The sequence below is a fragment of the Salmo trutta genome, chromosome 31 (genome assembly GCF_901001165.1).
Source record: "Salmo trutta chromosome 31, fSalTru1.1, whole genome shotgun sequence".
Taxonomy (NCBI): domain Eukaryota; kingdom Metazoa; phylum Chordata; class Actinopteri; order Salmoniformes; family Salmonidae; genus Salmo; species Salmo trutta.
Window position 1 is genome coordinate 23,691,595 of NC_042987.1, and position 23,154 is coordinate 23,714,748.

General features: G+C 41.2%; 1 protein-coding gene across 7 annotated transcripts in view; it reads left to right on the forward strand.

Moving 5' to 3' along the window:
* Positions 1–23,154, forward strand: part of LOC115169783 (ras GTPase-activating protein nGAP) — a 98,387-nt gene that overhangs the window by 5,973 nt on the left and 69,260 nt on the right. For 2 of the 7 annotated variants that reach the window (XM_029725721.1, XM_029725722.1), the window contains exon 1: positions 17,364–18,176. The exons of 2 other annotated variants lie outside the window; for them this stretch is intronic. In XM_029725721.1, coding sequence (XP_029581581.1) covers positions 17,657–18,176 — 520 coding nt within the window. In that variant the 5' untranslated portion in view covers positions 17,364–17,656. Of the gene's footprint in view, positions 1–17,362; positions 18,177–23,154 lie in introns of those variants that run through there. 3 more of the 7 variants (XM_029725724.1, XM_029725729.1, XM_029725723.1) reach the window with 3 other exon arrangements.

Below are 23,154 nucleotides of genomic sequence, written 5' to 3' on the forward strand. Positions count from 1 at the left end.
TATGATGAAACTGGCTCTCATGAGGGCCGCCACAGGAAAAGAAGACCCAGAGTTACCTCTGCTTCAGAGGATAAGTTCATTAGAGTTATCAAACTCAGAAATTGCAGCTCAAATAAATGCTTCACGGAGTTCAAGTAACAGACCCATCTCAACATAAACTGTTCAGAGGAGACTGCGTGAATCAGGCCTTCATGGTCGAATTGCTGCAACGAAACCACTACTAAAGAACACCGATTTTAGACTTCATTGTGCCAAGAAACACGAGCAAGGGACATTAGACCGGTGGAAATCTGTCCTTTTGGTCTGATGAGTCCAAATTTGAGATTTTTGGTTCCAACCGCTGTGTCTTTGTGAGACGCAGAGTAGGTGACTAGATGATCTCTGCATGTGTGGTTCCATTGTGAAGCATGGAGGAGGAGGTGTGATGGTGTGGGGATGCTTTGCTGGTGCTTTGCTAAATAAAAATAAAAAATTCAAGGCACACTTAACTAGCATGGCTACCACTGCATTCTGCAGCGATACACCATCCCATCTGGTTTGCGCTTAGTCCCGCTCCATTTGTTTTTCAACAGGACAATGACCCAACACACCTCCAGGCTGTGTAAGGGCTATTTGACCAATAAGGAGAGTGATGGAGTACTGCATCAGATGACCTGGCCTCCACAATCACCCGACCTCAACCCAATTGAGATGGTTTGGGATGAGTTGGACCGCAGAGTGAAGGAAAAGCAGCCAACAAGTGCTCATCATATGTGGGAACTCCTTCAAGACTGTTGGAAAAGCATTCCAGGAGAGAATGCCAAGTGTGTGCGAAGCTGTCATCAAGAGGAAGGGTGGCTACTTTGAAGAATCCATGTGTTATTTCTTAGTTTTGATGTCTTCACTATTATTCTAAATGGAAACATTTTTTAGAAAAACCTTAAGTAGGTGTCCAAACGTTTGACTTGTAGTGTGTGTAATTGTAGGTAGGTAGTCACTTAGAAATGTCCTTGTTTTTGAAAGAAAAACACTTTTGTCTATTTTAAAAAATAACATCAAATTGATCAGAAACACAGAAGAGACATTGTAAATGACTGTTGTAGCTGGAAATGGCACATTTTTAATGGAATATCTACATAGGCGTACAGAGGCGCATTATCAGCAACCATCACTCCTGTGTTCCAATGGCACGTTGTGTTAGCTAATCCAAGTTTATCATTTTAAAAGGTTAATTGATCATTAGAAAACATAATTGCAAAATGGTTACCACAGCTGAAAACTGTTCTGATTTAAAGAAGCAATTCTTTATACTAGTTGAGTATCTGGAGCATCGGCATTTGTGGGTTCGATTACAGGCTCAACATGGCCAGAAACAAAGGACTTTCTTCTGAAACTCGTCAGTCTGTACTTGTTCTGAGAAATGAAGGCTATTCCATGCAAGAAATTGCCAAGAAACTGAAGATCTCGTACAACGCTGTACTGGGGCGGCAAGTAGCCTTGTGGTTAGAGCGTTGGACTAGTAACTGAAAGGTTGCAAGATCGAATCCTCGCGCTGACAAGGTAAAAATCTGTCGTTCTGCCCCTGAACAAGGCAGTTAATCCACTGTTCCTAGGCCTTCATTGAAAATAAGAATTTCTTCTTAATTTACTTGCCTAGTTAAATAAAGGTAAAAAAAATTATAAAACTCCCTTCACAGAACAGCGCAAACTGTCTCTAACCAGAATAGAAAGAGGAGTGGGAGGCCCTGGTGCACAACTGAGCAAGAGGACAAGTATATTAGTGTCTAGTTTGAGAAACAGATGCCTCACAAGTCCTCAATTGGCATCTTCATTAAATAGTACCCGCAAAACACCAGTCTCAACATCAACAGTGAAGAGATGACTCTGGGATGCTGGCCTTCTAGGCAGAGTTGCAAAGAAAAAGCCATATCTCAGACTGGCCAATAAAAATAAAAGATTAAGATGGGCAAAAAACACACACTGGACAGAGGAAGATTGGAAAAAAGTGTTGTGGACAGACGAATCTAAGTTTGAGGTGTTTGGATCCCAAATAACATTTGTGGGACGCAGAACAAATGAAAAGATGCTGGAGGAGTGCTTGACGCCATCTGTCAAGCATGGTGGAGGCAATGTGATGGTCTGGGGGTGCTTTGGTGGTGGTAAAGTGGGAGAATTGTACAGGGTAAAAGGGATCTTGAAGAAGGAAGGCTATTACTCCATTTTGCAATGCCATGCCATACCCTGTGGATGGTGCTTAATTGGAGCCAATTTCCTCCTACAACAGGACAATGACCAAAAGCACAGCTCCAAACTATGCAATAACTTTTTTTGGGAAGAAGCAGTTAGCTGGTATTCTGTCTGTAGTGGAGTAGCCAGCACAGTCACTGGATCTCAACCCTATTGAGCTGTTGTGGGAGCAGCTTGTCCGTATGGTACTTAAGAAGTGTCCATCAAGCCAATCCAACTTGTGGGAGGTGCTTCAGGAAGCATGGGGTGAAATTACTTCAACAAATTGACAACTAGAATGCCAAAGGTCTGCAAGGCTGTAATTGCTGAAAATGGAAGAATCTTTGACGAAAGCAAAGTTTGAAGGACACAATTATTATTATTTCAATTAAAAATCATTATTTATAACCTTGTCAACGTCTTGACTATATTTCCTATTCATTTTGCTACTCATTTTATGTATGTTTTCATGGAAAACAAGGACATTTCTAAGTAACACCAAACGTTTGAACTGTAGTGTAGTTTGAAACTTATTTCGAGCTGTTTTAAAAACGATATACTAGGCCTATTCGAGGAGAAAAGCATTGATCAAACCTCTTGCCTGCTGAATGACTATAAAATGGGCTACAAGTTTGAATAGCGAGAGCGACGTAGCCTAGCTCTGGTGTGATGTGATTACATTGGCTAAATTGATACCTTGCTGCACTGATGCATTGCAAACGTAAAAAACAGGCAGAGAGAAATGAATTAATTGATTCACAGTGTGCACCAGTGGCAGTGTCCCAGATAGATGGGTTTGATTCTTGCATCTGTTAACCAGTTTCGAATAAATTATTGACTGATTGTGACTGGATGATATTTCACAACTGGTGTGAACCTGCGTCATAAACAAGACATGTTCTCTTATTTTATTTCTTCCTAATTATTGGGACAAAAATAATGGACTTGGTGAGAAAGGGCCTTTACTGAAAATGGGCCTTTTACAAGATTAAATCATGACAGGAGTGTTTGATTCTTATTAAAGAGAGAGTCCAGACAGGCTACTTGAGGAAACGTTCTGAATGGACATATAGAGATAATCAGCGAACTGACACACGCACTCCCCAGTAAAAGGACCCGTCAATCAAAGTCACCGGAGTAGGTCAGACAAAGGCAAATATTTCTCCTTTCCTTAAGACATATTAAAAAACCTAGGCCTACCTTCAGCTTTCTGAAAGTAGGGTATAAGATAATAGACAAGCAAAGTATAAAGGGGAAACATCTATGTACATTTTATCTTCATACTATCGCAATCATTAAAATAGAAGCAAATACACACATCTCCATATCATTGATTTGGGTATAAATTTAATGAAAGATTCCATATCAAATTATACCATGCCAGGTTGGACAGGATTGGTGCGTTGTCCATTTGACACATTAGTGCAGTATAGGCTTCAGAGGCAGAACAACCTTGTCGACTGCCGTTGCATAATTAATGGTCAGACATATCCACCCTTTTTTAAAAGACAGATTTATTTAATACAGTGAGGGGGAAAATGTATTTGTTCCCCTGCTGATTTTGTACGTTTGCCCACTGACAAAGAAATTATCAGTCTATAATTTTAATGTTAGGTTTATTTGAACAGTGAGAGACAGAATAACAGAAAACAAATCCAGAGAATCGCATGTCAAAAATGTAATCAATTGATTTGCATTTTAATGAGGGAAATAAGTATTTGACCCCCTCTCAATCAGAAAGATTTCTGGCTCCCAGGTGTCTTTTTTATACAGGTAATGAGCTGAGATTAGGAGCACACTCTTAAAGGGAGTGCTCCTAATCTCAGCTTGTTACCTGTATAAAAGACACCTGTCCACAGAAGCAATCAATCAGATTCCAAACTCTCCACCATGGCCAAGACCAAAGAGCTCTCCAAGGATGTCAGGGACAAGATTGTAGACCTACACAAGGCTGGAATGGGCTACAAGACCATCGCCAAGCAGCTTGGTGAGAAGGTGACAACAGTTGGTGCGATTATTCGCAAATGGAAGAAACACAAAAGAACTGTCAATATCCCTCGGCCTGGGGCTCCATGCAAGATCTCACCTCGTGGAGTTGCAATGATCATGAGAACGGTGAGGAATCAGCCCAGAACTACACGGGAGGATCTTGTCAATGATCTCAAGGCAGCTGGGACCATAGAAGAAAACAATTGGTAACACACTACGCCGTGAAGGACTGAAATCCTGCAGCGCCCGCAAGGTCCCCCTGCTCAAGAAAGCACATATACATGCCCGTCGGAAGTTTGCCAATGAACATCTGAATGATTCAGAGGACAACTGGGTGAAAGTGTTGTGGTCAGATGAGACCAAAATGGAGCTCATTGGCATCAACTCAACTCGCCGTGTTTGGAGGAGGAGGAATGCTGCCTATGACCCTAAGAACACCATCTCCAACATGGAGGTGGAAACATTATGCTTTGGGGGTATTTTTCTGCTAAGGGGACAGGACAACTTCACCGCATCAAAGGGACGATGGACGGGGCCATGTACCGTCAAATCTTGGGTGAGAACCTCCTTCCCTCAGCCAGGGCATTGAAAATGGGTCGTGGATGGGTATTCCAGCATGACAATGACCCAAAACACACGGCCAAGGCAACAAAGGAGTGGCTCAAGAAGAAGCACATTAAGGTCCTGGAGTGGCCTAGCCAGTCTCCAGACCTTAATCCCATAAAAAAATCTGTGGAGGGAGCTGAAGGTTCGAGTTGCCAAACGTCAGCCTCGAAACCTTAATGACTTGGAGAAGATCTGCAAAGAGGAGTGGGACAAAATCCCTCCTGAGATGTGTGCAAACCTGGTGGCCAACTACAAGAAACGTCTGACCTCTGTGATGGCCAACAAGGGTTTTGCCACCAAGTACTAAGTAATGTTTTGCAGAGGGGTCAAATACTTATTTCCCTCCATTAAAATGCAAATCAATTTAACATTTTTGACATGCCTTTTTCTGGATTTTTTTGTTGTTATTCTGTCTCTCACTGTTCAAATAAACCTAACATTAAAATTATAGACTGATCATTTCTTTGTCAGTGGGCAAACGTACAAAATCAGCAGGGGATCAAATACTTTTTTCCCTCACGGTAGCAAGCAATGAAAACGTGCGTTGTATAAAAGAAAGTCCACATATCAAACCAGTTATTTATTTATTTTTTTACTAAGGTGCCATAGCCAATAGGCTAGCGCTTCTACACCCCCATGCATCTAGCGGATTCGCTGCTCGTGCGTCGAAAGAAGGTTAAATAAAGTTTGCAAAACAATTGCTTATAATCCTTTGTAAACACTCGTGCTATTAGTTGAAGTTTATCTACCTGAAAATTAAGTAAATACAAATAAATTTAAAAAATGAATGTAGGCCTATTTAAACGTTTTGACGGTTATTTTCTTGGCGGTCTTCGTCCATAACTGTCTTTTTTTCAATTACCATCACAGCTCTAATTGAATATGTCAACAGTTGAGTATGTAGGTGAGCTTTTAGATTAGTTTTTTTTGGTCTGGAGAACTTGAGTTTTAGACTAGCCTAGCTATAGTGAATAGTCTGATTGTACTGTGGCCCATGGACAGCAGTAGCCCTGTCTCTGACTTCCAGCACTCTTAGGATGTTTGCCACTTCCCTTCTCTCCCCTGCCTGTTTCAAGTGACTTGCCGGAGCTGTGATGTAAGCAGACAACTCTGTGAATGACCTCAGTGGCCAGGATTCCAGAGCAGCAGGCACCAGTGTTCCAACGTCACTGCGTTCCAATGCTGAAATAACTCTATAAAAATGCCGACTGGCTGATCCCAGTGTAACCATAGGCAAATTAACCTTCATTTTGAGTAAAGTCATTATAAAATAAAAATGTAAAAGCCTAGGTGACATTCTCGATTAAGTTGGTTGACGGCTGAAGAACTGTGATTCTGGGGAATAATTTGACTTTTATGCTATTTAGACATATTTTTGTTAAATGAGTAGCTACCCCATGTTTAGCCCAGCGTTTCCCAAACTCGCTGCACGTTTTGGTTTTTGCCTGCACGCTACACAGCTGAATCAAATTATCAAAACGTAATGATTTGGGCAAAAAACAAAATGTCCACCCCTTGGGGTCCCAAGGACTGAGTTTGGCCACAGTGGAATGGGCAGAATGGCAAGGTATGGTAGAACGATTATGCCTTTTAGTTCTTGCATGTGGGCTGAGCTGCCAAATGTAGTTCTATTTAGGCTGAAAGACTGGTTGTCATGGCTGCCTCTCATAGGGCATTCAGGGTCACTGTAGCAGCTGTCTGCAATTTCTTCAATTAGGCTAGTAAACACTCAGAACAAGAACAATTACAATTTCTAGTTATGGGAACAAATGTTGTTTGATTTCAGATTCTAGGCCTATGCGTTTAGGTTGTGTTACTCCATCCAATTGTCCGTCCCTGAATCTCAAACAGCACCATGTGGATTAGGATGAGTTAATAAGGATTTGTGGTGCCCTGCCTAAATCCTTTGAAAAAGTGCATTAACCAGAGAAAGGATATTGCGCATAAGCCTATTAAAGGTTGACTGAAGACAGAGGAAAGAGTTTATCTGTTAGTAACTGATATTGACAGGAATATTCATCCATTCTCATATTCAATTCACCCAAGCCTCATTTGAAGAAGAACATGTATAGGCTTTGAAGTGAATTACTACAATAACATCTAGCTGTAGTTTAGGCTTAAATACAGATTTATTTTAGAATCCCTGTCTTCTAACAATGCATTGTTTTGTTCTTTACCTACCCAAACTTTATTGGTTTAAACAATGGTTTAAATCAAGGGAATGAAACTGAATTTGTAAACCAATCCCATTTCTGCCAGCTTGTTGTCTGTAGTTTGTCCTCAGTAATTCACATGTTGTCCATAGAGGAGCTATTTGCCCATATGGCCTTCTGTTTTTAGACAGAGTTGTATTCCTATTCATAGAAGACCAGTGGTGGACGAACTCCCTGCGTATGAATGCAGAAAAGGGTATCTACAGATCCTCCACCCTTTCCTTCGACACCGATTAGTTGGCTGCAAGACAACATTCTGGGATTACAGGCGTTACCTGAAAACACAGGAAGTCCCCATCCTGTTTTTGATCTAATTCCAGATCTTTGAAGGATAGGCTTAAATGTTTTTGTCTTAGTTCTGATATCAAATGAACATAGCCTACAATAAGTTGGCCTAGACCTGGGCAACATTGCACATTCCCTAGATAAATCCACAATTTTTCTTTGTCCTCCATCGGTGTCAACGCAAGTGAAAACTCAAAGGTTCCGGTTTGTCACACACCACACAGTGCTGTCTTCGTCAATGATGGATGTCATGTGGCTATGCGGGTGTAGGTCATTAGGGTTTGACTGAGGTAAAAATGTTATGAAAGATCCCTCTATGTAAAGCTGCAACGTGAGCAGTGTTTAGGGTAGAGTGTACAAGAGAAGCGTTAGTATCCCAGGATGTACCTAATCAAACTACTGCACGGAAGCCTCAATCCTTTGCCCTGATTCATCTCACACTTCCAAAAGTGGTTGAAACAGACAGGAGAGATGGAATGGCTCTCGACCCTTTCATTCAATACAGCCTGTCATATAAAATAATCATCCAGTCAGTTATTACATTTTTTCTTTAACAATGACTGAATAACTGTCTACCTGCTCACACTCCATTCTGTGCATTCAATGCATTTCAATTAAAAACAACTTCCTGGTATCCTAGAACCTAAGCTTTCAAATTGCTGCAATATGGATATACAATTGACCTATGATATTGGTATCACCTGCTGGTCAAAAGTAGTGCATTATAAAACGAATAGGGTGGCATACTGCCATTTGGGACGCAGACCTGAGGTCTGCTAAGGTTGAATCAGGGGGTAGCAAAGGGACATGCCTTCTCAGGACATTTGACATGTTAGTCAATTAGCAGATGCTCTTATTCAGAGCAACTTAGTTAGTGAACTCATCTGAAGATAGCTAGGTGGGACAACCACATATCTCAGTCATACTAAAGTACATTTTTCCTCAATCAAGTAGTTATTAGCAAAGTCACTGCTAGTAGGGCCACCACACAATATGTCACAAAATACATTTCTATCTCGGCCTACATTACCGGTCAAAAGTTAACACCTACTCATTCAAGGGGTTTTCTTTGATTCTACAATCAATCAATGAAATGTATTCATAAAGCCCATCTTACATCAGCCGATGTCACAAAGTGCTGTACAGAAACCCAGCCTAAAACCACAAACAGCAAGCAATGCAGATGTAGAAGCACGGCGCCTAGGAAAAACTCCCAAGGAAGAAACCTAGAGAGGAACCAGGCTCTAAGGGGTGGCCAGTCCTCTTCTGGCTGTGCCGGGTGGAGATTATAACAGAACATGGCCAAGATGTTCATAGATGACCAGCAGGGTCATATAATAATAATCACAGTAGATGTTGAGGGTGCAACAGGTCAGCACCTCAGGAGTAAATGTCAGTTGGCTTTTCAAAGCCGATCATTAGTGAAGACATCAAAACTATGAAATAACACACATGGAATCATGTAGTAACCAAAACAAGTGTTAATCAAAATATATTTTATATTTGGGATTCTTCGAATTCTTTCATCAAGGCAAAGGGTGGCTATTTGAAGAATCTCAAATATAAAATATATTTGGATTTAACACTTTTTTTGGTTTCTACATGATTCCATATGTTTTATTTCATAGTTTTGATGTCTTCACTTCTATTCTACAATGTAGAAAATAGTACAAATAAAGAAAATCCCTTGAATGAGTAGGTGTTCTAAAAATGTTGACCGGTTGTGTGCATCACACATGGCTGTGCCTGAAAATCAGGCCAGTCTCAAGCTCATCTAGATGGCTTCGTCCAGCTGACCGAAAGCCTCCCATGAATGAGAAAGATGGTCAGTCTTCAACTATCCTACTTAGAGGTCGACCGATTTATGATTTTCCAACACCGATACCGATTATTGGAGGACCAAAAAAGCCGATACCGATTAATCGGCCAACTAGTTTTTATTTATTTATTTTTTGTAGTAATGACAATTACAACAATACTGAATGAACACTTATTTTAACTTAATATAATACATCAATAAAATCAATTTAGCCTCAAATAAATAATGAAACATCTTCAATTTGGTTTAAATAATGCAAAAACAAAGTGTTGTATAAGTGCAATATGTGCCATGTAAAAAAGCTAACGTTTATTAAGAATAAATGGTCTTCACACAGTTCACAATGAGCCAGGCGGCCCAAACTGCTGCATATACCCTGACTCTGTTGCACGGAACGCAAGAGAAGTGACACAATTTCCCTAGTTAAAAGAAAGTGATGTTAGCAGGCAACATTAACTAAATATGCAGGTTTAAAAATATATACTTGTGTATTGATTTTAAGAAAGGCATTGATGTTTATGGTTAGGTACACAATGGTGCAACGACAGTGCTTTTTTTCACGAATGCGCTTGTTAAATCATCACCCGTTTGGAGAAGTAGGCTGTGATTCAATGAAAAATTAACAGGCACCGCGTCGATTATATGCAACGCAGAACACGATAGATAACTACACATGGTTGATGATATTACTAGTTTAACTAGTGATTATGTTAAGGTTGATTTGTTTTTTATAAGAAGTTTAATGCTAGCTAGCAACTTACCTTGGCTTCTTGCTGCACTCGCGTAACTGGTAGTCAGCCTGCCACGCAGGCTCCTCGTGGAGTGCAATGTAAGGCAGGTGGTTAGAGCGTTGGACTAGTAACCAGAAGGTTGCAAGATCGAATCCCCGAGCTGACAAAGTAAAAATCTGTCGTTCTGCCCCTGAACAAGGCAGTTAACCCACCGTTCCTAGGCCGTCATTGAAAATAACAATGTATTCTTAACTGACTTGCCTAGGTAAATAAAGGTTAAAAAAAACGTCCACAATCGGTGTCCAAAAATGCGGATTACTGATTATGAAAACTTGAAATCGGCCCTAATTAATCGGCCATTCCGATTTTAATCGGTCGACCTCTAATCCAACTACTGATGAAAGAAGCTCATAGCTAAGCATACATCCACATCTTTCTTTTCCACTACTTTGTGCATGTTTTGTTGAAAAGATTACAAGCCCAGGCGCTGCTAAATATTATGACATGATATAATCCGCCTGGAAACATTTCCTCTTTGTGAGTTATTTACGCTGACTGTTCACTCTAAGCATTAAATTACTGATAATGTTTTTTCAATTGCACATCACCCCTCGGTGCTCTGCAAGACGAAGCAGGCTTGCCAAGACCGAGTGAGGCAGAAATAAATGGCTGTTGAAAATCCTGCTTAAGGGTCAGGAGTGCAGGGAAGGGTGGCTCAATTCAGTTTGTTCAGTAGCAGCAGGCAACTTGGCAACTGAAGCGCTTAAGGATATTTGGCAGTGTATTAGAGCACCATCTGATCATATGGTAGGAGCCTGTTCAACAGGGCCAGGTGATAACCTCTACGGCTGTCTGCAGCTTTTCTGATTCATATTGAATTGGGCCTGTGGGAGTCTGCCTTGTCTCTTTCAGCTTATTCACACATGACACACCATACAGGGATGTATAGGCCTAGTGTCTACATGGAGGATTGGATCTGTCATCTTGTGACCTAATCTGTTTAGGGCCACAAGATCCCTATCATGAACATTTTTATTCAGTACCCTGTCCTTGTCATGTCACCATCCCATTTGAAATACAAATTTGTCTGAACCTCTTATTTCTTTGTCCCCTCCTCCTGCCGCTCATTACAAATTGATGAATATAAAATTGTATTTGATAAGATAATAATATAGTTCTAACATTTATTGGTAGAGCGCTAATAGGCTAGATATGAACCTCACAGCATGGTCGCGCTTCATTGTGAGGATAGAAACCCTTCTCTCTAGGAGAGAGGAGACATGGTTCATTGGTCATCTTCAACAAAGGAGAGAAATGCTCCCTGAACTGGAAGATCAGTCCTCTCACTATTGCCAAGCCAAGGTCAATGCTGCATAAGTTGTGCTATCTAGAAACAAGATGCAAACACAGCTGAATAGCACCATAATGGGTTTGAAATGTTTTTTTTGTGCGTGCAAAAGAGTGATGGGGAGATTAGGGGGCTCGATTCAGTCCGTATCGCAGAAGTTCAGCGCTACAGCGTGATTCTAAATTTAAAGGCAATTCTCCAGCGTTCCCGGGAAACGCTGCATATGTCAGCTCAATCTGAAATAACCTTTTACATTTCAATCGCGCTATAGCACTGAACTTCCGCGATATGGATTGAATCGAGTCCTAAGCCTACGTCTAGCATTGTATGACCAACCACCCTACAGTTGCTCGGCATAGCGGAGGAGGAAATGGAAAGTTCCCTGTTTTCATCTGTCCCACCCCAGCTTGCTGCATGTGGCAGCCATGCTGTCATGAGGGGTTGGGATGGGGGACAGAGGCAGGATATCCCCTCTGAAACAAAACAAGAAACTAACCTGTGCTGTTCAAAAATAAATGTTTGTCTATTTCAGGCTTTTGTCCCCCTGGTGAGTGGAAAAACCCGTGGGTTAGGAACTAAGGCTGCTCATGTGTTAAGAGGAGGACTTCAGCTAGTTTTGTGTACTGATTGAGTTGGTTTTCTCAGACCACTTTTTTTGTTTTGTTGTCCCTTTGGTGTAGGCTAGCTGTTGAATTCCAGTGGTAGGATAATCATTATACACAACTATTTAGGGTTATTATAACAGCATCAAGCCATTTTTCCTCTCACGAAGGGAAATAATTGAACGACTCTTGGCTGGTTGGGGTGTCAAATACCATAACCCTGGAACATTGAACACTGCCAGACACAGTTCCCAAGTCGTTGTAGTTCTGCCCGCCAGCTCCAGACAGAGGCTGTCTCCCAAATGGCAACCTATTTCCTTATATAGTGCATTAAATAGGGAATAGGGTGCCATTTGGAACACAGACGCTGTAGTATTTTGAGGGGAACTTTTCAAGACCTTGTCCCCATAAACCTAGGGTCCTATAAAATCAGTTTTTTTCTGGTTTTGTTTTTCCAGGTTTCCGATTTATCATTCTGTCAGGTAGGTATAGGCTACTTTGTAGTTAATATTTTAATTGGGAAGGTTTTTGGGAATGCCATAACAACTACAAGAAGACAGTTGTCATTAATTTGCATCATCGCTAACGCCTACACAAAGTGGTGGACAAACGCGCGCGTGCGCACACAGACGGGGGCTTTCCTGTGCTGTTGCCTCTTCAGAAAGTTGAAAGAAAATACAAATCACTCACTGATGCATTTTGTTATGTCTTTTGATAATCTAAAGCAAATTCATTTTCTAATAAATTCAATACATTTAGTTGATTTCATACTAAGTTCAGTACATCTTTGAAATCTGTTTTAATGTCTGGATTCTGTGATTCCACAGATTTTATAGGGCCCTATAACCCCCCCCCCCCCCCCCCTTCCTCCCTTCATGGACTGATTTATTGCCCTCTTAATGGCAAAGTGCTATTTTTAGATCAGGGGGGTGTTCATGCTCTCTTATGTCCTGAGTCCAGTCCTGATTTCCGCCAGGACAGGGACAAATAAAGACGACAAAGTGGCCATTGGATAAAGCCATTCCGGAGGCCCAATGTCATTTTTCCTGTGCTCCGGATCGGAGACACTATGTTCCCATACATCACAGTGGCAGCAGCCAGAGCCTCCGGAAGACGAGTTATGGGACTGGAATAGTAAGTCAGTCTGTAACCGTTATCAGGCAACAACTGTCAACAGAACAGGTTGCTGTCTCTCACTAGAGATTCTCACGCTAGCCCTCTGTCTCACTCTCTCTCTCACTCTCTCTCTCGCTTCCATTCTATTAACTTCCTGCCACTGCTCTTATACCCATTTAGAGGGGTTATTTTTATCCCTGCCATTGTCATTGCCCTGTGGTGTTGAGCGTTGGAGGTGAATGATTTCTCTCACTCATATTCCAGGTGTTGGTAGTAATGAGGTTCGAATGTGTGCTGTCCAAACCAAGGGCCATCTGAACACTTGCCATTACAGATATCTTGCTCGATTGGTTATGTCTGGGGTGAGCTCTACTAACTTGAAAAGATGATGTGATGCTTCTTTGTTCTTACATTTTCACATCCTTTGCCAGCCTATGCAAATTGAGTGACTCTCCATGGAAATGAGTTCCACGTGAAGAGAAGTGCTTGTAGCCTATGTGTAAGGGAAAGGGGGCTACCTAGTCAGTTGTACACCTGAATGTGTTCCACTGAAATGTGTCTTCCGCATTTAACCCAACCTCTCTGAATCGCGTGGGGGGGGCTCCGTAATCGAAATCCACATCTTTGGCGCCCGGGTAACGGTAGGTTAACGGCCTTGCTCAGGGGCAGAACGACAGATATTTACCTTGTCAGCTCGGGGATTCGATCCAGCAACCTTTCTGTTACTGGCCCAATGCTCTAGGCTATTAGAAAGTGATTAGCTTATAAGGTAGGTGTTTGATGATCTCTAGGCCTATATATATACACTGAGTGCACAAAGCATTATGCTCTTTCCATGGCAGACTGACTAGGTGACCTTATTGATGTCACCTGTCAAATCAAACTATTTGTCACATGTGCCAAATACATCAAGTGTAGACCTTACCATGGAATGCTTACTTACAAGCCCTTAACCAACAGTGCAGTTCAAGAAGAGTTTAAGAAAATGTTTACCAAATAAAGTACAAAAATAATAAGTAACACAATAACAAGGCTATGTACAGGGGGTACCTGTACCGAGTCAGTGTGCCGGGGGTACAGGTTAGTTGAGGTAATTTATACATGTAGGTAGGGGTGAAGTGACTATGCATAGATAATAAACAGCGAGAAGCAGCAGTGTACAAGGGGGGGTCAATGTAATAGTCCGGTTGCCATTTGATTAATTGTTCAGCAGTCTTATGGCTTGGGGGTAGAAACTGTTTAGGAGCCTTTTGGTCCTAGACTTGGTGCTCTGGTACTGCTTGCCATGCGGGAGCAGAGAAAACACTATGATTTGGGTGACTGGAGACTCTGACAATTTTATGTGCTTTCCTCTCACACCGCCTATTATATAGGTCCTGGATGGCAGGAAGCTTGGCCCTTAAAGCTTAAAGCCACTTCAATCAGTGTAGATGAAGGGGAGGAGACCGGTTAAAGAAGCCTTGAGACAATTCAGACATTTTATTTTGTATGTGTGCCATTCAGAGGTTGAATGGGCAAGACAAAATATTGAAGTGCCTTTGAATGGTGTAAGCTGCACCAGTTTGAGTGTTTCAAGAACTGCAATGCTGCTGGGTTTTTCACGCTTAACAGTTTCCTGTGTGTATCAAGAATGGTCCACCACACAAAGGACATCCAGCCAAATTGACAACTGTGGGAAGCATTGGAGTCAACACGGGCCAGCATCCCTGTGGAATGCTTTGGACACCTTGTAGAGGTGACAAATTGAGGCAGTTCTGAGGGCAAAAGGGTGTGCAACTCAATATTCGGAAGGTGTTCGTAATGTTTTGTCCACTCAGTGTGTGTATGTCTCTCTCTCTCTGTCTCTCTCTCTCTCTCTCTCTGTCTCTCTCTCTCTGTCTCTCTGTCTCTCTCTCTCTCTCTCTCTCTCTCTCTCTCTTAATTTCTCTCTCTCTCTCTCTTAATTTCTCTCTCTCTCTCTTAATTTCTCTCTCTCTCTCTCTCTCTCTCTCTTAATTTCTCTCTCTCTCTCTCTCTCTTAATTCTCTCTCTCTCTCTCTCTCTCTCTCTTAATTTCTCTCTCTCTCTCTCTCTCTCTCTCTCTCTCTCTTAATTTCTCTCTCTCTTAATTTCTCTACCATAAGCCGCCTCCAACGTCGTTTTAGAGAATTTGGTAGTACGTCCAACCGGCCTCACAACCTCAGACCATGTGTATGGCGTTTTGGGCGAGCGGTTTGCTAATGTCAACAGAGTGCCCCGTTGTGGCGGTGAGGTTATGGTATGGGCAGGCATAAGCTATGGACAACGAACACAATTGCGTTTTATCAATGTCAATTTATATACCAGAAGACCGTGACGAGCTCCTGAGGCCCTTTGAGGCACATTCTTTTATTTCTTTTATTTCTTTATTTTTTGTAAGGTATCTGTGACCAATCTGCATTCCCAGTCATGTGAAAATCCATAGATTAGGGACTGATTTCTTCATATGAACTGTAATTCAGTAAAATATTTAAAATTGTTGCATGTAGCATTTATATTTGTGTTCAGTATATATATTTACTTACTTAGGAACATTGCTGCTTTGGTAGCAAATGCCATGAATAAAATATCCCAAAAATACCAAACTCCAGCTCATTCCACCTATATATATTTGCAGTGCTGTTGTTCATAGCTGTTTCTACAGGATAGTCTCAGACTATCACCGTTAGGGAAGGAGGTGCTGTAACACCACAGGAGTCTCTGGGTCCTCCCCCCTGAAGTACACAGGAAGCAGTGATGAGGAAATTGTCCATCTCTTACCACTGACTCTTTAAATTCTCACATTCATACTGTGAACACATCCCTGGTGGGACTCCCCTGCTCTGCATCTTAGGCTTTTGGTTTCTCAGCACAGCGGTCAGCACTGACCTAGATATGATGAATAGTGGTGAATGTTGCTCAGCTTTGCCACCTGGTTACCACCTTGTTGCACGACACAAGCATGTGGGTCACATGGACTCCGTGCCCCGACCCTATTCCCTATATGGTGCACTCCTTTGACAATGGCACATAAGGCTCTGGTCAAAAGTAGTGCACAAAGGAAATAGTGGGCCATTTGAGACAGCCATGCTTTTCTTTCTTCTAAAACTAAAGCATCCTTTATCAAGGGTTTCGATCCTCAGTCTTGCTGTGGTGGTTTTCAAGTTGCGCTCCCTGGATCCTGCCATCCCTGCCCCTGATAGTGATGTGCACTCTAATAAGCCCTGATGACCAAAGCAAACGAGGTGCTATGGCCTGTAGCTAGCATAGCCCCCAGTGGGACAACTCTCCCATTTCCTCTCTGGTCACAGAGGACTGGGGCCCAGCTAGGGCCCCGCATTTAGGAGGACCCATGCATATTTATGACACCGTGCCATTCCGTTAGAGCAGCCCCCATGTTTTCTGAGAAAAACAAATACAATTATTTTATATTTTTATTGTTTGACATAGAAGACTGTAAAAACACCAGCAAATACATTTTGGAAATCTCTTCCAAAGTATTCCCACACATAATAGAGATGTACAATATGTGATCGTATATAAATGTAAGCAAGGTTTGAAATTATTATGTTTTAGTCAAATATGATGTCTGTTTGGGCTTCTTGCGGTCAATTTGCAGTCTGAAAATGTTTTGTAATTACGTTCCATCCCCCTGACCATCCGCTCAACAAGAAATCTGCCAATTTTTCTTTCATTTAATTTTCAGGACCACTTCACTGTGGAATTGCCAGTGCTACACTTTTCACTCAACTTGATGAGCATGTGGGTGTATGTGGTTCTTCAGCAGCCATTGACAGACTGTCCTCACCATGCATACTGTTATGTCCCCGGCGTTAATGGCACCCCCTCCTTGTGTGATGTGACAATCCATTCATTTTGTCTAAATTGCTTACTAAGTCTCCTCTCCATTTTTTTTATATTACTTAAATGTCAAAAGGCATGATCATTTATTTTTATAACTCTCAAGTGTTGTGTTGGTTAATTGCGCCAGACAACTGAAAACCCCTCTGGAGGTTTTCTTTACACTTAAATTTTAAATGGATGAAGGACTCCAGTGAATGCCAAAAGAAAAACATTTAAATTACACAATGTTTTTTTTGTAGCACACAGATTACAGAAATATATGTTGCTTATTTATGCTTTCTAGACTGTTGTTAATATTGTAAGTTACACAATGTACATTTTAATGGCACATCCAATGATTGAGAAATCTCGCCAAACCCTTGAGTGTTTGACGTCTATGAACAGTTCATATGAGTATCATGGGGCCGTAAGGACGATAAACAAACAGTCCTTTCTATTTTTTAACGAGCACAAACATCGGTCTAAAAATAATAATAATCGTAACTGTTTATACGGAAAACCACAACCTGAGGCCTACAGTATAGTAGCATCTGATTGGACAGGCCTTAAGGAAGCTTACTTATACATCTGACACCCCACTTCCTCCCAGGAAGGCCACTATCAGCCAGTGAGCAAGATACTGAACTCGCAGACCTTCGACTTATTACTCAACTATAGTTGGAGTGGAACCTGTGGTCTACTTTTATTAAAGAGATTTTCTACTCAAGGGTTTGGTGCATTACTACTACGCAAGGAAATGGTCGCTGTTGTAGGTTAAAAGATCTCAAAGCTGTCAACCAACCGTCAGGTTGAGCAGCCATTCGCTGGCTTTATCGCTGGCTTTAATCTGTGTGGTTGCTCACACAAGATTTGATCTACTGACTCATTGTTTGGATTTTATAATGAGTCTACCGAGAAAGTCTCCAGACCACAGCAGACATTTAAGTCAGAGACCTACTCCGTCTCAATTTGGCATGGATGGTTCTTACCACTGGCACCATTACAGAAAACCCTGGCTGAAGCAGTACTCCCAGTCCACTCCAGAGCAGCCACTGGACGGTTACGACTGGAGGACTTCTGCCAGGTTGGACAGTAGAGATCACAGTGTACTGGAACCTATCCACTTCAGGGTGTTGAGTCTCCCCAGAAGGATGACCACCTGCAGCAGTACTACTGGACCTGCGGAGCAGCACAGTGGACAGGAGAGGCAGCGGTCACTGCGCTCCCTGATTCCCTACCACAGGTCTGTATCAGAGCCAGGGGCTGGCAGCAGTACAGACAAGACTGCAGTCAGGAAGGTGCTCTCAGACGTGGAGGATGAAAATGACCCCTTTGTCCACGGCCTGTTCTCCTCTATATCGCGGAGGATCAGTAGGATTCTCAACATCAAGGATGAGCCTGACCCTGAAAACCAAGTGCCTGGTAGGAGAGCTCACCATCTCTCTCTCTCTGTGTGTGTGTGTGTGTGTGATCCTCTTTAGAATGGCAATTATTGTATACAATAGTGTAGTAAGAGACCTTCCTTCTGAAGGCGCATCTCATTTGAGTTTACTTCACAGTTTATTTTGAGTGGTGTGTTTTATTAAGTCCAATACATTACATGGGTAACATGTAAGAAAATGATTAGAAGATCTTAAGTGTTTAAAATGTTTTGCAATTATTTTGAAATTGAAATAGCCTAACTGCTGCACCAAGTAGGGCTGCACAATTAATCAAATTCACATTGAAATCACAATGTTGACATTGTCAGTATCCATATTGCAAGCGATCCATATCGCATGCAATATTTTTGAAACGCCACCCGCTGCATGTAACGTCCGTTTTTATACTTTACTTATAGTTTTCTTCTCTTGCATCTGCTTCCCACACACTCCAACTCCCGTCCCCTGTCACTCAACCGGCGCAGTTCCTCCTCACTGTTATATCCTCTTCACAGTGCATTCGGAAAGTATTCAGACTTCCCTTATTCCACATTTTGTTACGTTACAGCCTTATTCTAAAATGGAGTAAATCTTTTTTTATTTAAATGATCAATCTACACAATACCCCATAATAACAAAGGGAAACAGGTTTTTAGAAATGTTGGCAAATTTTATAAAGAATAAAGAATAGAAATTACTTTTTTACAGTTGAAGTCGGAAGTTTACATATACCTTAGCCAAAAACATTTAAACTCAGTTTTTCACAATTCCTGACATTTAATCTTAGTATAAATTCCCTGTCTTAGGTCAGTTAGGATCACCACTTTACTTTAAGAATGTGAAAATGTCAGAATAATAGGAGAGAGAGATTTATTTCAGCTTTTATTTATTTCATCACAGTCTCAGTGGGTCAGGAGTTTACATACACTCAATAAGTATTTGGTAGCATTGCCTTTAAATTGTTTAACTTTGGTCAAACGTTTCAGGTAGCCTTCCACAAGCTTCCCACAATAAGTTGGGTGAATTTTGGCCCATTCCTCCTGACATAGCTGGTGTAACTGAGTCAGGTTTGTAGGCCTTCTTGCTCGCACACACTTTTTCACTTCTGCCCACAAATTTTCTAAAGGCTTTGTGATGGCCACTTCAATACCTTGACTTTGTTGTCCTTAAGCCATTTTGCCACAACTTTGGAAGTATGCTTGGGATCATTGTCCATTTGAAAGACCCATTTGCAACCAAGCTTTAACTTCCTGACTGATGTCTTGAGATGTTGCTTCAATATATCCACATACTTTTCCATCCTCATGATGCCATCTATTTTGTGAAGTGCACCAGTCCCTCCTGCAGCAAAGCACCCCCACAACATGATGCTGCCACTCCCATGCTTCACGGTTGGGATGCTATTCTTCGGCTTGCAAGACTCCCCCTTTTTCCTCCAAACATAACGATGGTCATTATGGCCAAACAGTTCTATTTTTGTTTAATCAGACCAGAGGACATTTCTCCAAAAGGTATGATCTTTGTCCCCATGTGCAGTTGCAAACCATAGTCTGGCTTTTTTATGGAGGTTTTGCAGAAGTGGCTTCTTTCTTGCTGAGTGGCTTTTCAGGTTATGTCGATATAGGACTCGTTTTACTGTGGATATAGATATTCTTGTACCTGTTTCCTCCAGCATCTTCACAAGGGCCTTTGCTGCTGTTCTGGGATTGATCTGCACTTTTTGCACCAAAATACGTTCATCTCTAGGAGACAGAACGTGTCTCCTTCCTGAGCTGTATGACGGCTGCGTGGTCCCATGGTGTTTATACTTGCGTACTATTGTTTGTACAGATGAACGTGGTACCTTCAGGCGTTTTGAAATTCCTCTCAAGGATGAACCAGACTTGTGGAGGTCTACGAGGTTTTTTTTTTTTAGGTCTTGGCTGATTTCTTTTGATTTACCCATGATGTCAAGCAAAGAGGAGAAATTTGTTGAGTGGTTGAAGAACGAGTTTTAATGACTCCAACCTAAGTGTATGTAAACTTCCGACTTCAACTGTACATACGTATTCAAACCCTTTGCTTTGAGACTCAAAATTGAGCTCAGCTGCATCCTTTTTCCATTGATCATCCCTAATGTTTCTACAACTTGATTGGCGGCAACCTGTGATAAATTGATTGGTAAATTGATTGGACTTGATTTGGAAAGGTGTGTGTGTGTGTGTGTGTGTGTGTGTGTGTATATATATATATATATGTATGTATGTATGTATGTATGTGTATATATATATATATATATATATATATATATATATATATATATATATATATATATATATATATATATATATATATATATATATATATATATATATATACACACACACACACATATATATATATATATATATATATATATATATATATATATATATATATATATATATATATATATATATATATATATATATATATATATATATATATATATATATATATATATATGTCTCACAGTTGTCAGAGCAAAAACCAAGCCATGAGGTCGAAGGAATTGTCCGTAGAGCTCAGAGACAGGATTGTTTTGAGGCACAGATCTGGGGAAGGATACCAACAAATCTCTGCAGCATTGAAGTTCCCCAAGAACACAGTGGCCTCTATCATTCTTAAATGGAAAAAGTTGGAACCACCAAGACTCTTCCTAGAGCTGGTCGCCCGGCCAAACTGAGCAGTCAGGGGAGAAGGGCCTTGGTCATGCAGTTGACCAAGAACCTGATGGTCACTCTGACAGAGCTCCAGAGTTCCTCTGTGGCGATGGGATAACCTTCCAGAAGAACAGCCATCTCTGCAGCACTCCACCAATCAGGCCTTTATGGTAGAGTGGCCTGGTGGAGGCCAATCCTCAGTAAAAGGCACATGACAGCCCGCTTGGAGTTTTCCAAAAGGCACCTAAAGGACTCTCAGGCCAGAAGAAACAAGATTCTCTGGTCTGATGAAACCAACATCGAACTCTTTGGCCTGAATGACAGGCGTCATGTCTGGTGGAAAGCTGGCACCATCCCAACGGTGAAGCATGGTGGTGGCAGCATCATGCTGTGGGCATGTTTTTCAGCGGCAGGGACTGGGAGAGTAGTCGGGTTTGAGAGAGAGATGAACGGAGCAAAATACAGAGATCCTTGATGAAAACCTGCTCCAGAGCGCTCAGGACCTCAGACTGGGGTGTTGGTTCACCTTTCACAGGACAACAACCCTAAGCACACAGCCAAGACAACGCAGGAGTGGCTTCGGGACAAGTCTCTGAATGTCCTTGAGTGGCCCATCCAGAGCCCGGACTTGAACCCGATCGAACATCTCTGGAGAGACCTGAAAATAGCTGTGCAGCGACACTCCCCATCCAATCTGACAGAGCTTGAGAGGCCATGCAGAGAAGAATGGGGTAACTCCCCAAAAACAGGTGTGCCAAGCTTGTAGCATCATACCCAAGAAGACTCGAGGCTGTAATCGCTGCCAAAAGTTCAACAAAGTACTGAGTAAAGGGTCTGAATACTTATGTAAATGTGATATTGAGATATTGTGTGTAGATTTGAGGGATTTTTTAAAATATTTTTTTAATCAATTTTATATTAAGGCTGTAACATAGCAATGTGGAAAAAGTCAAGGGATCTGAATACTTTCCGAATGCACTGTATGTACTTCTTTCACATAGGTTTTTTTTACAGGCAACATACAGTAAATACTATTGGGCAATATTTGTATGTCCCCCTTACAAACAGGCCCATGTTTACCACGTTCTTGCCTGCATACGCCTTTTATACCTCCCTTGCGCATGCCGGCATGCCCGGGGACGAGTGATAGTAGTGGTGTGCAGATGTGGGTGGGCGTCTATTTTTAATAAACCCATGGAGAATATACACAATCAAAAATAAATCCATTATTAATTTGTTTAGGCAGGTCCTAAGAAACATAAGACTAATAAAAATAATAGCATATTTTGAGTTTAATTATGTTACTGGTCTGTGCAGCAATGGCTGTGCCATCCAAATAAAATCAATAGTTTTTTTATTTTGTTAATTAAACAGACACAGTCAACAGACCATAGTCTATATTTTAAATTAAGACTATAATAGAATATAACAGAATAAAATGCTAATAATATTTTTCCACACAACTTGTGCCATGGGAGCATGCATTTCTATTTATTATGGATCCCCATTAGCTGCTACCAAGGCAGCAGCTACTCTTCCTGTGGTCCAGGAAAATTAAGTCAATTGTACAATTTGAAAACATTACAATACATTCGATACAGATTTCACAACACATTGTGTGCCCTCAAACCCCTACTCTACTACCACATATCTACCACACAAAATCTGTGTGTATAGTGCGTACTGTATGTTATCATGTGTAAAGTTATATTTTTAAACAGAACCCAAGTCCATGCTTTTTTTTGATCCACCAATTGACCGATAGAAAATAACAGCAATCCTATTTTCAAAAGGATTTGAGTCTCTTGTTCATATTTCACAATCTTCACAATTTTTTCCATGCTAAATGTTTCTGATCAGTGATAGATGAGGAAACCAAAATATGAGCAATACCACCTCCACTTATTTGCCGAGCCAGAAACCAATTAAGCAAATAGCCTATAGCCTACAGATGGAGATTCAGTGAAACAAAATCACATTGATTATCAGTGAAGACTTTGGTCGGGAGTAGGCCTAGGCTACTAAACGACTGAATGAAAAGCAAAATAATCCACTATTAACCATTGTGCTTTGCTGGGAAAAAATGACGTCCATTGTGGTATGGGTCAGATAGACCCACACAGTTTAAACACAAAGAATCAAGTAAAAACAAACACAACTTGATTTTCTCTTGTCCGACCTTTTCATGAAGAAGAAATACAAGAACATTTGATTTCAAAAACTTTATATTTAAGAACTATTTGTTTAACATATTTCCTTTCTCACAAACGATCGTTTTCTGTTTCCCCAAGTAGGCAT